At 38.8% G+C, this 14722-nt stretch overlaps 1 protein-coding gene across 1 annotated transcript in view; it reads right to left on the bottom strand.

The window, feature by feature from the left end:
- Positions 1 to 14722, bottom strand: part of RSF1 (remodeling and spacing factor 1) — a 64296-nt gene that overhangs the window by 37971 nt on the left and 11603 nt on the right. Inside the window, exon 2 of the mRNA XM_027677587.1 lies at positions 1641 to 1732. Coding sequence (XP_027533388.1) covers positions 1641 to 1732 — 92 coding nt within the window. The remainder of the gene's footprint in view (positions 1 to 1640; positions 1733 to 14722) is intronic.

Raw genomic sequence — 14722 nt, 5'->3', positions numbered from 1 at the left:
AAATGTCAAACCCTGTTTTAGCAAAACAACACATTAGTAGTTTCCAACAAAGGGAAAACAGGTCAAGTTTGCCTCTTAGAGTATATCAATAATATGTGGAACAATGCTGCTGGTATCAGGGAAGAATGCTCTCAGTGGTCTCACATCTTTTCAGTTTTTCCTGGCTTTTGTGACATTTCCCAATGCTCTTACTTGTTTTTCTAAATTAATTATACTCCTTTGAAATCAGGACAATATTAGCATACCTTTCTAATTAGTTATAGTCAAATTCCTTTGTTCTTCAAGGTTACTTTGAACCACTGTCCAGAATAAACTTCAAGTTAGCTCTGGAGACTGTCAAATGAAGCTGAATTTATTAACACTTACTTGGTCTTAACAGGGGTGTGAGGGAAGGTTTCCTTACTGCTTCCCCATCCTTTCAATGCCTGCTGAAGAAGATTTTCCAAACTACTCCCTCATAAACTTGTTTTATCCCTCTGCTTTCTCCTTACAACACAACTGATAAGCGGCTTCAATGTGGTACATAAGTTCTCGACTCAGAGTTGGGTTTTCTCAGCTTGCTGCAATGGTTTTTGGGTTTATTAGGGAATTTAACATAATTCAGTAACCACAGTACTTGGTAATACAGAAAGTATACATAAGTTACATAAATTATTACATAATTATTTTTTAAAAATATCATCAATACTTTACAACTGGGTAAGGGATTAGAGTTAATTTAAGGATCTTCACCAGGTTATTCCCCAACATATTCCCAGTCCTAAAAACTTTGTCATCTTAAGGCTACACAAACCTCAAGACAAATCCCTGTCTCTGTAAAGCTTATACATAGCACTTGAGGAGGCAAACTGCAACTGGATTTGCCAAGTGCCATTATTTGTACCATGATGCTGTATTTCTAAGCAAGATGTGATTGTGGCTGTACAGACAATAACAAGATTGCAATTCTGTGGATGGAAAGACACATAGAACATATCCAGAGGGGAAATGGTAACCTATTAATTTTGACTATCCATATATTTTTATATTCTGAAGAAGTGTAAATTACTTAAACTGAAAACCGTTTGCATGTGAAGTGTCAACAACGGCACAGCAGCAATTAAAATACCAAGACAGAATTATGTAAAACAACGGGATGCTCTATTTTTACTGATGCATAACTACATTTTCATCTTAGCTGTGCCATTCTGAGCATGCAGATATAAATCACTGCAATATCTTATTTTATTATTAACATGTGCTAAAAGACCTCTATATGGTTAGTTCCCGTATGAGTACCAACCAAATCACAATAATTATATCCATGATTGATATACACATGAATTGTTACTGTGTAAATCTCTCTGCTTGATTTAGTCCACTTATAAGCTACTAAATCTTCTTTATTTAGTGTCTTAATGCTCAAAAAAATATTTTTCCTACCAAGTATGAAGGTGGATACTCTTTTACATGCAGAAGATAATGCCTATTTTCAGATTTTTTTTACACAAGCCTAGGCAGACTGAAAGTTAAGCTGGGACATCAATGCTGGCCACAGCACAGCCCAAGGCTCACTATAATTCATACGAGGGATTGCTCACACAACTACTCATCATAACCATATTCCAGCATTGCAGGATAATACAATGTGCATATTGTACCTTGATCAAATATTTTTCCCATCTGTCTGCTGTGACAGACTTCCCAATCTTTCTCATCAGTTTCAAGTGAAGCTCCACCAATTCTTTTGGAACTGTAGTATTAAGAGAGAAAAAGACAAAAAAAAAAAGTAGTTGTTAAGTTTGGTGCAAACATTCATCAATGCCAAATACTGGTAACACTGAAACACTGTGACAAATCCAGAAATTTTAATAAAACACAGGAATTTCAAGCCTGCTGAAGAGCAGCCCGGCAACTGAGACATGGAAGAAAGTTAATTTAATCGCATGAGTCATTTTGTTTATATTTACATTTAGGATAATCCTTCCCCTTCCTTCAATTCAAGGACACAGACCTCAGTGATAAATACGTAAAAATTTTGGCAGTGTTAAAACCACAACCACACAGGAAGTACTTCAGCCAAACACCTACAAAAATACTACCACTTGCAGCACACCTGCAGCTGCCTCCAGAAACCCCAAAGCCATAATCCGCACTATTTCTGGAATATCACTGAATATAAACTATTTTTGGCCGGATGCAAGGTATGGGAGAAACGTTCCAGAAACTCCATCCTCATAGATGTAGCTTTGCTATGTACTTACTGTCTTTTCTACTGGAGGGACAGAGAAGGACTCAAGATATGGGGCTTGAGGAATGGAGGCCAGAACTGCTGCTGAGCACAGCTGCACCACCACTGTCACAGAATCAAGGTCTTCCAACCAAATTTATACATCTCTTAGTGTACACTCCTCAGAAACAACTTCAACAGCTCATCTTAGCTCATGTCTGTGATTTATAAATCAATGTGGCACCACCAAGTGGCAAATTTGCAGAACGCTGATTTTATAAGCTAGTGAGCAGCAAAACTTTTAAAAAAATATGTAACTGATGATTATTAATCCAACTCTACATGACGTTAACTTTCTCATTTCTAACTTTTTGAGAAAAACTTAAAAATTAACTTGTCAAGTATTTTTATTTCTCCACTCTTTGCATACAATTTTATGTTCTAAACGCATTTTCATTACTCTATGCACACACACGTTAAAACCTTTAAATCCAAGAACTTTTATTATTGTAATTTATGATTATGGTTTTTCTGCTGGTCCAATAGCATTATTTGACACAGGATAAACAGCTGGGACACCAAATGCATTTATTCTAAACTTGAACATCACGGAAACGTTCTTTCTTTTACTCACCTATACAACATTTGAATACCTGTATGTATCTTAATATTTAGCTTGGCTTCACCTAACCTCTGTCTTTCAATTATATGCCTCTATTTTCAGGTGAATACACTGAGTTGGTAAAATACTAGTCTGATGAAAATGCTTGTGTCATTTCAGAAATAAATCATCACTGCTCTAGAAATTTTATACACAAAGTCCTTCAATAAATAAATACAGGAAGTACCAGCCTGGTTCCCCAAAAGAGACCTCTTTTCAATGTAGATAATTCATATGCAATTCTAAACTAGCACTGTTTTTCTCTTTTATTCCATTTATATTTAATATTTCCACTGCAATTGCATATTGAAGACACCTAGCACATATTCTCCTTGCTTTTCCTGAAAACTGATGCTTTTCATAGTTTTGAACAGAACAAGATCAAAGGACTTAACCCCAGTAAGTGTCAAGCACTTGGCACTAACAAAATTAAGGACAAAGCGCTTTATACACACGAACAATTCTATCAAAGTTAACTCATACAGCTAAACATCAGTTTGTGCTTGTGTGACATGGAAATGAGCCAGAGTATTCAAAATCTTGCTGAATCAAAGCTTTTGTCCTGCATCTTTTTTGTTTTTAACCAGATCTCTTTTTTATGAGTACATACTGATAGGAGCTCTAGTTTAAAGAAGTACAGGTGATTTATTTCAAATGATCCAATGCCTAGTCACCAAAAAAATCCCTGCTAGAGCATTTGCCTTAGAAAAAAATGGAGAACACTAAAAATTACAAAACCTGAGTAATTTGCACACCCTTGGAGGTCAGCACTTCCTGCGAGTTGTGTTAGTACCTACAGAAACCTCACTTCTTTTTCCAGATTCAGCATTTCAGCTCTTGCATTTCTAGGATCTTCATGATGTATAGATGTGGTTACTTTTGCAAACTTCACAAAACATTTCAAACCCATTCTCTATTTATTACCCTTTCAAGATGCTTTTCACATATCACACAATATTAATGACCGGATTTCTTAGCTGGCTTTTCACCAGGTCCTTAGGAAGCACTTAAAGAAATCACACCCTGTCCTCCTGGTTTAAGGAAGGAGGTGGGAGGAAACTGCTGTCTAGAGCATGAGAAGTGCAGCCTGACCAGCCAGGGTGTCTGAACTACCACAGGAGCAGAAGCCTGCAGGACTGAGAAACAAACTCTGTATTCAAACCAAAGTAAATGTAAATACTACATGGATCACACACAGCAGTGTACACCTGACTTGTCCAGAAATACCAGCTAAGGGAGCTCCTGTAAGAAGGCTAAAGAGTGGTGGAAAATCCCTCCTTTCCCAGAGCACTTACCTGGCAAGGAATAGAAGTACACTAGTAAACACAACTAACAATTCAGTCCTCTCAGAAATGCACTGAACCTGCTTAACTTTAAACACTTACTTCTGTTCAGAATACAGAGAGAATTCTTGACAAGAGTTCATTGAACTTGTACGGGACATCAGTAAGGATCATTTTGACAACACTGTTCTGTCCTACATGTAACATACCAAAGAGAATGAGCATGAGATGTAATTATTTTGGGTTGTGTTGTTGGCTGGTTTTGGTAAATAACAGTAGACTATCACTTCCTTTGCAAAATTTCATCTCTATTCACGTGGGACCTGCATCACCCATTTCAGGAGCTCGCATAAAAATGTTTTGCATTTGTTAAAATTTCACTTAAGGGAAGGAACAATACATAGCATCTTTCTTGCATAATTGCCATTCTGTGTAAAGTTCTGGCCAAAAAAGTGTGATGGAACACATACAAAAAAATCCCTAAATCTGAATGAACTTCTCACTCTTTTATGAAACTTTGATCTCTCTGTAAAGCAACACAGGATCTCTCTAAAACCTTCACAGAATATACTTAAGCGGTGAAGAAAACACCAGGACTCTACACAGGTCTAGTAGAATTTGTACAGCACTATTGTAAAAGAAGAACTGTTTCAAAAAATCAAGTATAATTAAACCACAGTGCCATCTGCTAGATATTCAAAAATATAGACTTTTCATAGGAAGAAGTCATGAGCCAGGAAGAATGAGTCACTGTATATACAATTATAAGGCTTCTGGTGGAGTTCAGTTCATTTGTTAAATCCTGCACTTTCCTAGAGGGCAGGCGCTTGTCTGGTCTTACACAATATTCTTTGAACACTATTCTGTCTACTCCAGCATTCCAGGGATCATCCCATATATCAGTAACACATTTCTAATAAATTTGTGAACGAAAATTGAAATGGAAGAGAAAATGTACGAACATGTGAAAACCCCATCATCTGGTCAGAAAAGCCGTAACTTTCAAACACCTGCACAACCGCAGATTAAAGACCTAGTCGTGGGTACCCATTAACACCTTCCCATGTAACCATAACCCCATTTTACCCCTACTTAATTTCCCTGCCAAAATGAATCACAGCTCACCTAAAAAAACCCTGAAACAGATGAGGAAAAGTGAAAACGTACGTGACAAAGTCTAGAGGGAGGATAGAGGGAATCCGTTCTTTGGAAAATTATTACAAATAAAACCCCTTCGTATCAGAGCAGATCTTGAGTGCTGGACACAGAGAGGAAGATTAGAACCACGATGTATGCAGAGCACATAGTACTGATGTGGATTGCAAAGCTGGTGCCTCCTGTCCTCCAGGGATAGCAGAAGAGAACTCTGAACCCTTCATGCTGAGGGGATTTAGGGGAAGGGAATAAAAAGTAAAACTGTGGGATGCAAAGCCTGCTGGCAGTTTTCATGCTTCATGAACACAAACAGGTCCTCCCAGCTACACTAGTAAAGCCATTTTCCATGCTAACTTGTTTTGGCAAGTGGAAGAAAGAAAATGACTCATAAGACATACATGGCAAATATTTCCATTAACTCTATGTTCTTTTTCATCTTTCTGCCTTGACCGAAATTAGTTCTGCATGCTATGACTTCACTGTCAAATAAAAACATGCAAACAAGTGTTCAGGTCCCTCTGCTGTGAATGCTGGAGGGAGTCATCCTGGAAGTACATCCAAAGGCAAGAGCATCCACTCAGACATCAATGAAGAGTTAGTACATGCTCAGTGTGGAATAGGTTGCCCAGAGAAGCTGTGGATGTCCCATCCCTGGAAGTGTTCAGGCCAGGCTGGGGGGGGGGCTTGGAGCAGGCTGGTGTAGTGGGTGTTGTCCCTGCCCATGGCAGGAATGTTGGAATTAGATGATCTCTAGGATCCCTTCTAACCCAAACCGTTCTATAATAATTTACCACTTAGCCCATCACACACTAGCCATGCAGATAATTCCCTTTACAGGCAGGCCCTTAAGCATAAATTTTCTCAAAGCCAGTTGGCTGCATCCCCTACAAAAGGCAAAGAGTCCTTAATAGACAAGTGACCATATTTCCAGCATCTTTAATATTCTCCTTCATTTCTTTGTGAAGTCTGAAGTTCCATGAGCACCCTGAGGCAGCAAACATTTTGTCTTCTAGATTAATTTCAACCAAAGAGAAGTTCCTCATCTCTTTCATTACACAACTAGCAAACTGAGGAAAAGAAAGGGAATAGTATCTCCCCTTCGGCATCAGCACTGGTTTACGATAACATAAATTCTCAAAGAACTATCTAACTTGTTTCTTAACTCTTAGTAAAAACAAAATGGGAGAACCTTGGCATTGGTATGTGTTAAGAACTTTACACATCATAGAGAAAAATGACAGCCTTGGTATGAACTTGGCATGATAAATAAATGAAAGGACAAAATCTCTAGTTTGAACCAGGCAAGGAATTACAGTGAACCTCTGACAAAAAACTGTGGCAATAAGGATCTCCATCTTCATGCAGCAAGCTTGGCATAAAAAAATAAATTGGAAATACATGAACTCTGTAACGATTCCCAACATGAAAAAGCAGTAGTTCCTGTTCCAAAGGACAATCTAAAGATCCTATTTTCTATCTGAGTCACTTGATGAGTATTATCCTAACAAGTTGTATGCCCATAAAAAAAGACATGCAAGAAAGGGGAAAAAAATATAACTGCTCTGCCTCCTGAGTGAATGAAAAGAGCAATTAAACATGTTGTAATTAAACCGCAGATCAAAACAGAATGAACAAGTCACCAAGTAGCAGTTTTATATCCTGTTCCTAGAAAGATTGTTGGCAGGCACTACAAACAAACAAACCATGCTCACATTTAAATGACACTGTTATCCTAGGAAAGTACTTTGAAATCTGGATGCTCAGCAACTAGATAATTTTCATACAAATATCCCAGTACCTTTCTCTCTCTTATCTGTACAAATACCTATCAGAAGACTCCCCGCTTACCTGGACTATTTGGAGCACAGGCCACTCTAACCCTATCCAGCAAAGCTAAGGTTTTTATCTTGCTGATAAACCCCCCTCCACCCCTTCCCATGTGAGGATCCCAGCACACCACCTTTCACTGCCGTTTGCAAATTAATTGTGACCAACATGCACAGTGCTTTGAACCGGGACCAAAATGCTTTTTCCTCTCCCAAAATGCTTTTTCCTCTCCCAAAATGCTTTTTCCTCTCCCAATTCTTTTAGTAAGTTGTGTCACCAACATAATAGACCTTGCTACCAGAGCTGTACTCTGACTTCACTGCATTAGTCCAACCATTAATCCAGCACTGCCAAGTCCACCACTAAGCCAAGTCCTTAAGTGCCACATACATGTGATTTCTGAACACTTCCATGAGGGTGATTCCACCACTTACCTGGACAGCCTGTTCCAATGCTTGACAAACCTAATATTTTTCCTAAAATCAAATCTAAACTTCTCCTGGCACAACTTGAGGCCATTTCCTCTTTTCCTGTCACTTGTTCCTATCGGGGAGAAGAGACCAACATCCACCTGGCTTCAACTTCCTTTCAGGTAGTTGTAGAGAGCGAGAAGGCCCCCCCTGAGACTCCTTTTCTCCAGAGTAAATACCCCCAGCTCCCTCAGCCTCTCGTCATCAGACTTGTGCTCCAGCTCCTTCCCCAGTTACAATGCCCTTCTCTAGGCAGCACCTCATCCAGCACCTCAAAGTCTTTCTTATAGTAAAGGGCTCAAAACTGAACACAGTACTCAAGGTGTGGCCTCGCCAGTGCCATGTACAGAGGGACAATCAATGCCCTGGTCCTGCTGGCCACACTATCGCTGATACAGGCCATGATGCCATTGGCCTTCTTGGCCACCTGGGCACACTGCTGGCTCATGTTCAGCTGCTGTCAACCAGCATGCCCAGGGCCCTTCCCACCAAGCAGCTTTCCCAGCCACTCTTCCCCAAAGCCACCGCATTGCATTGAGCACCCTTTCTTCCAATTTTTTTTTATTCTACCATCTTCCCTTGTCCACAATTCAATCTGATTATGCTTGTGCTCTCTAATGCCCACACTGCCATCAGTCACTTTCTCAGTATATCTAAAACCGAGATTAAAACAGTCATTTCCATTGTCATAGGCATAACTCTTGAAGCTGGAGTTAAAGACCATATCAATATAAATAAAATCTCCAGAGAGCTGTTTTTCAGCAGCCTTTCAGTAGTTAGAAGATGGTTTAATCTTTCACAAGTCCCCTCTGTTTCATTCTCTGGCTATTAAGTTCCTAGGAATGTTGGGGACTTTTTAAGCTAATATATTAAGCAACAGCAGAGAGGTTAAAAAAAGCAACACTGATGTTAGAATAAAGCATAAAATTCAGGAAGAAAAGCATGCTGTACTGTAAAAGAAGAAGAAACTGAGACAGAAAAAAAATTACTTTGAAAACAATGCAGGAAAAAATAGCACATGATCTATTTTAGAAACTGGAAATATCCCAGGAAAAATTGCAAATGAAAGCCCAGTTTACTGCCTCAAAAAATGTACTGAATAAAAAATGGGGTCCAGTCCACAAACTCAGGACATGTGAAAAGCAACTGAGAAAAATCAGGCGGTGGCAGCAATGTGCAAACGAGCAGATTGCTCTGAGAAACAGGTACTGAAAACATTTGAAATTGTCACTGATTGCCCTTGTTCACAGTTAAATCACACGCAGTGACCACACGGTGCATTTCGACCACCTAAAATCAAGAGCACCTGACCTGCTGATCCTTTATTTGTGCATATGCAAACACCTGCCTCCAAGACTGCTGGGACCACAGCCTATAAAAGCAATGACGTGGTCAAACAGGTATCTTTCATTCTCAACAGTATAAATCAAGAAATAAGATCATCTAAAATGACTTCAGGACTCTTGCCTGCTGAGGCATTTCAGTCTCCAAAACAACCAAGACTTTTAGACCATGAACAAAAAATCCTCCTCATTTCCTTCCCTGGCCCTAAATTGTGTAATTATAATTCTCAAATAAAGAGCAGATTTGACAAAAGTGAAAAGTAATCACAAAGACTACACTTTAACAGTGGACTCTGGAGTGCTTCACAGCTCCTCAGTGCAACTATGTATCTCCATGGCTTTACCATACACTGGGATAAGTTTCTCCACTTTGGAGAAATATTAGTAGCTTGGTTTTTTCCCCACTGGAAGACGACGCAGGCAGGGACAAGTTGCAGTGGGTGGCATCATCATGCCCAGTTCAGGCACTGAGAGCCAGCCTTTGGAGCATCTTGCAGAATACACTTACCCACCCGCAGAGAAGCAAAAAGATGTAAGGTGACCTGTTTTGTCTGTGTTAGGCACCAAGGTGTCTTACAGAAAGCATAAGCAGAGTGAGGAGCCCTAACAAAAAAAAGAAGCAGGTTGATCAGAAAGGTTGGTCCAAGTCTGTAATAAGAAATGCTGAAGAGGCACATATTCGGATGTGCAACACCTCTCCAGAAATATTGGTAGCAAAAGGAGGATTCACATCCAGACCTGAGTCTGGATTGAGACACTTACTGGCCATTACAATAATAGAAGCTCACACTTGCCAGAAAGGATGTAAGCAAAAGAAGTTGAGACAGCAGTGTTCACCTTGTTCACCTTCTGATCTAACAGTAACTACTTACTATGTAAGTAGTTACACAGCTGTTCAAGAAGTGGTAAAATTTAATTTAGTGTCTTTATTCACTCTTAGAAGGATCAAAATTACAACACCCTCAAAAAGAAATAAAATTCAAGGGATCAAAGAATGGAGAAGAGTCTAATTCCTGTCAAAAGGAGCCTAAGCTTTTGTCCCTACACCGAGCTCCTGGAATCTTTTAGCCATTTTTCCATTAAAAAGCTAGGAAAGGGCAGCAGTATAGCAGTAGGTTTCATCTAAGCAAATGTAGATATTTACACCTGAGCTAATTCCATATAATCCATTTATAGCCCACAGAGAGAAATACACTTTCAGGAAGAGTCAGCTCATCCTAAAGTAAAACATCTGAGCTCTGTTAAATACATTTGGAGAGATTAATTCTGTTGTAAAGTGTCTGGCAACTTTGTCCAGTGAAAACCCATGTATGCAAGGTCTTGGGGGAAGGTGGTGGAGATACAGGAGTGTTACCAGTTACAGAAGGGGTACCCTTATCTAAACTCTTATGCTCCCTGTTAGACACAGAATTACCATTGCAGACCTCACCTTATTTCATACAGTTTGTCCATGCACAGACATTTCTGGCAGACAAAATCAAATGTCTAAGCATGGCAACATTTAATTTCAGATGAAAGAGCTTATATCCTCCTATGTTAAAATAAAGTATCCTTAGTGCACTGAAATAAGTGAAAGTCAAGACTAAACACATGAAGTTGTATACATCAGTAGTTAAGAACCCTTCAGCTTTATTTAGCTTTATTCACCTAACAAATATAACGAGCTTCTTTTAATGTGTTCTGTTAGAGGACAAGTGAATGAAAGTCCTTTTTAGTTCATTATACAAAAACAAGGACAAATGTAAACGCTTTTTTTTTTAATCTCTTACTTTGTTTAGTTACTAGAAACACCAATCTGATGTCAATATTGCTAAATTTCCCAGGTACTGTCTGAGTGTTAACATTAACAGCATTAACAAAAGGAGGATACTAATTACACTAAAAAATCACTGTCTTTTACATCTCTCACTTGAATAAAAAAGCAATACTAAAAAATTCAGAGCAGGTTGCATAAAAACTGCTTTTCTAAAACAAGTTTCATTACCAATGCTGAGGTTATCATTCTTCAGTCTTCAGCAGGGAAAAAAACCCAACCAACCAACCAACCAAAACAAAAAACCCTCCACAAATACTTATCCTCTTTTGTGTATCAGATGAGATCTACTGCAAAGACATTTCTGTTCTTTTTCAGGTCTAATTTGCCAAATAGTATGTTTTTTTCTCTAGTCACCAGCGATCCAACCTGCACTTCAAGTAAGTCTCACTTATACTCTGCGATTCACCATTTCATCTTGTGTTTACCAACAACTTTACTTAACAATAGCAACCAATAAATATTTCTCTGTAACTGTTAAATATTGCAGACACTTTTTCTTGAAAAGCTAGTCTTGCCAACTGTTAATATTTTTAATAATAAATATTTTTCATTTACTGGACCCTAATAATAATGGCCAGTCTTCGCGAACGAAGATTTGGGGAAAGGTCTTTTACCTTTCCAGTCTGCGCAATGGATTTTTTAGGTGAGACACAGCCTGCGCTGAACTGAGCCCACCCTTTAATCCTAAGGTTCATCTGCCGGGGCCAAGCAAGCTTGGACAATGGCAGTGAGGTCCTCAGGACGTAGGTTTGTTTAGAGTGACCTTCTCATAGATGGATGGCCTCACAGGCCTAACGAGCTACCATCTGCCCGGGGGACTTGGGATTCGAACCCGTGGTCGCAGCAGTGAGAGTCCTGCATGCTAACCACTAGGCCACCAGGGGTCCCCCTGGACCCTAAAGAAGTGCAAGAATATAACCATGCTACAAAGATGTATATTTTCTATTTATCAAAACATCCAGCAGGGACTAAATCACGTAGAAAAATTTGAGTATGCCCAGTAAGCATTTGGTATTTGACAAACAGCAGCATTATGTGAACACGAGGTTTTTTTTTGTTTTTGTTTTTTGTTTTTTTGTTGTTTTTTTTTTTTTTTTTTAAGGATCAGCATAAGCAAACTTTGAAGGTAAAGCCAACACAAGTCATTCTGCAACGCATAACACACTTCCCCATCAGATGGAAATAAGTAACTGCATGTTTGTTCTGCTCTAAGGCAATATCAGTTCATCAGTTAATCAGCAGTGCAATTGAAAATTGAAAATAGTTTTTAAAAATATCCAGTATCTAGAATGAGACACCTCCCATCTCAGAGACTTGGGCAAAACAGTCTTAAGGAAGCAATATTTCTAGCAGTTGACAAAGATTTCCATGAAAGCTGGCAGTCATACAGTTGGATGAAAGTCATTCTACAGATGAATTCATGATCACAAACGAACAATTTTATAACTTTAATCCAATTCAAACAGAATTTGAGGCTTCTTTTAAATGGTTTCACAGCTAGTAGCAACTTTTTTTCCATTATGTCTTAAGGAAGTGAGAATAGAAATTTAAGAAGCAAAACTGTCCAAGACAATTGCCTGACAAAGTGCTAGTAGTACATAAAAACATGGTGTGGTTTTTTACCAACTTCCTTAAGTCTAGATCTAAAATAAAGACTTATTTGGACTTACAGAAAAAGCAAACCACATATGTCCTCTTGTGAGCTGATAACTGAATCTCATACAAAGTGAAGATTTACAGAAGTTTAGTTCCTTGAAACAACCAACTCTTTATTACAAATTTCTATGAGCAAACTCATGTTTTGACCTGTCAATACTATTAAAATATCTACCCCCATAACATGATTCTTTTAATTGGAAGGAATGGTTATAACTGTGGGGCTGTCGCAGCTTCTCAGGGGAGCCAAGACTATTAGCTTTGGGTCCACATTATCTCCTGTCTGTCTAGGCAGCCTCAAAGCCACAGAGCCCTTTGCCATACTGGCAGCGCTGTTACCTCTCCGTAACTCTCTAACTTGGGCTGCATTGCTGCCAACCACCTCTTACAAAACTTTAATCTAAGCTACCAAGTAAGACAAGGGTAACAGCCTGAAGGGATGCTCAGTTTCTAGCTGCTGCTTCCATATTGCCATCACTCAGTCTTCATGTTTGAGATACAAACTCTCCAACCTACACAACCACTCATAGATGTTATCACAATCAGGAAGAGCCTGGCAGCTCGCTTGGCAGACAGAAGGAAAGTGCCACAAAGTAACCCACACCCGAATCTTTCCACTGAATCTGCTTCCCAAAAACATTACCCAAAAAACATAAAACTTCTGACACCAAATCCTGCCCTTCCCATATAGAACAAAACAGACAGAAATGAAGGTGAACAAAGCTGGGCATGTTTATGCACAACACTTGGAAAGGAAAATGACGAGCCACAGCGCGTGTAATCCATCACTCGATCTGACAGTGACCACCAGCTGCTGTTTCAGATTTTGGGTAATGAAAACCCACAGCACACATACAAAATTACCTGCCCCTAGGTTAGCTTTAAACCATCTTTTTACATAGAGCTTGGTTGAACTTAAAAGCAAGAAAGTTCTTGCTATTAGTTTTATTTTTAAATATTTTCACTACAACTCAATACTCATCAGTGTCTAAATCATTCTGAGCTCTGGCCTCAGTAATAATTTGCAGCAATCAATTGCAATTACAGAACATGCAGAAGGTGTTTAAATGCGAAATACTTTTGAATTTCATTCAATGCACCATTTTTCTGGTTTTACAATATAAAAAGAATGCAAAACTCTAGGAGCCTTGCTTTGAATACTTTTAAAAAATCTCCTCTGGAGTTCATAGTACAAGCCTTCATATAGTCCTCTTTACTTCTGCATTATCTCTCAAGATGAAGCTGCCATAGTTGAGCACTAAAATTAAGATACTGGCAAATAAGCAAATGACAAAACAAGAGGTAGGTACAGATACTCAAAATATTATGTTCCCCAAGATTCTCAGCCCATTCTTTGTGCTATCTGGTATTTTGTTAATTTTACAGCTCCAGCTCCATGTTAATAGGTGTGCTTTCCTCTGACCTACCACAATACTACCTAGAGTATTTTGTTGAGCTAACAGCTAATTTTAATATTCTGAGACATATTAGTTCTAAACATTTTCCCTTCTAACACATACTTATAACTCTCCTTCATTTGCAGTTTTGTTGCCCATTTGCAATACTATTTTATCCACAGAAGTGTTTCCCCTTAGGCTGGATTAGCCATCCTACTCCTTGATCTGTTTAAAAACAACTCATCTCCTTCTGTTTTCTTGGTAAATGAGATTAATTGCCCATGCTACTAAAAAAATAAATTAAATTAGGAATTCTACTTTAGTTATACTACAGTGACCAATAAAAAAAAAAATCTTTTTTTCTAACCAACTTCCAGTTGTTTAATCAGTTTAAGGTTTATGATGATGTTTTCCTTCTGAACCGATGACCACTTGGATGCTGACTCACGTTCACTGGTTGACTTGGTTTGAGTGATGCAATCCTTCATGTTCTTCCAACCCTCTGCCAGGGAGGGTTATCAGGGATGAACAGAAAGCAAAGCCTCAGCTAGTCCTAACTTAAAATCGACAGCATGAACACAGACCACTGGCAACATCAGTTTGCATTAACGTGCTGGCTGTAGCCTGCAATGGCTAAAAACATACTCCATGGCTCACCGGATTCCTCCTGCCACAAAGAATAACATCAAAGAAAGGGTTGGGCATGAGAGTTACTATTTGGGTCATGGCAGGTAAGGCCACTCTGGAACGCAAGTCAACCACTTTAATCAGTGACTTCCTTAAAAGACTTTGCATCTGTGTGTAAGTACCTGTGGAGCATGAGCCATCTTATCTATGCTTCAGAAGAATTACCCACAATTTCAAAACAAAACAGAGTATTTTTCTTTGGAGAATTACTACTACAA

This window comes from Neopelma chrysocephalum, unplaced genomic scaffold, assembly GCF_003984885.1.
Source record: "Neopelma chrysocephalum unplaced genomic scaffold, ASM398488v2 Primary Assembly neopelma1_43, whole genome shotgun sequence".
Taxonomy (NCBI): domain Eukaryota; kingdom Metazoa; phylum Chordata; class Aves; order Passeriformes; family Pipridae; genus Neopelma; species Neopelma chrysocephalum.
This window is presented reverse-complemented; position numbering and strand designations above follow the sequence as displayed.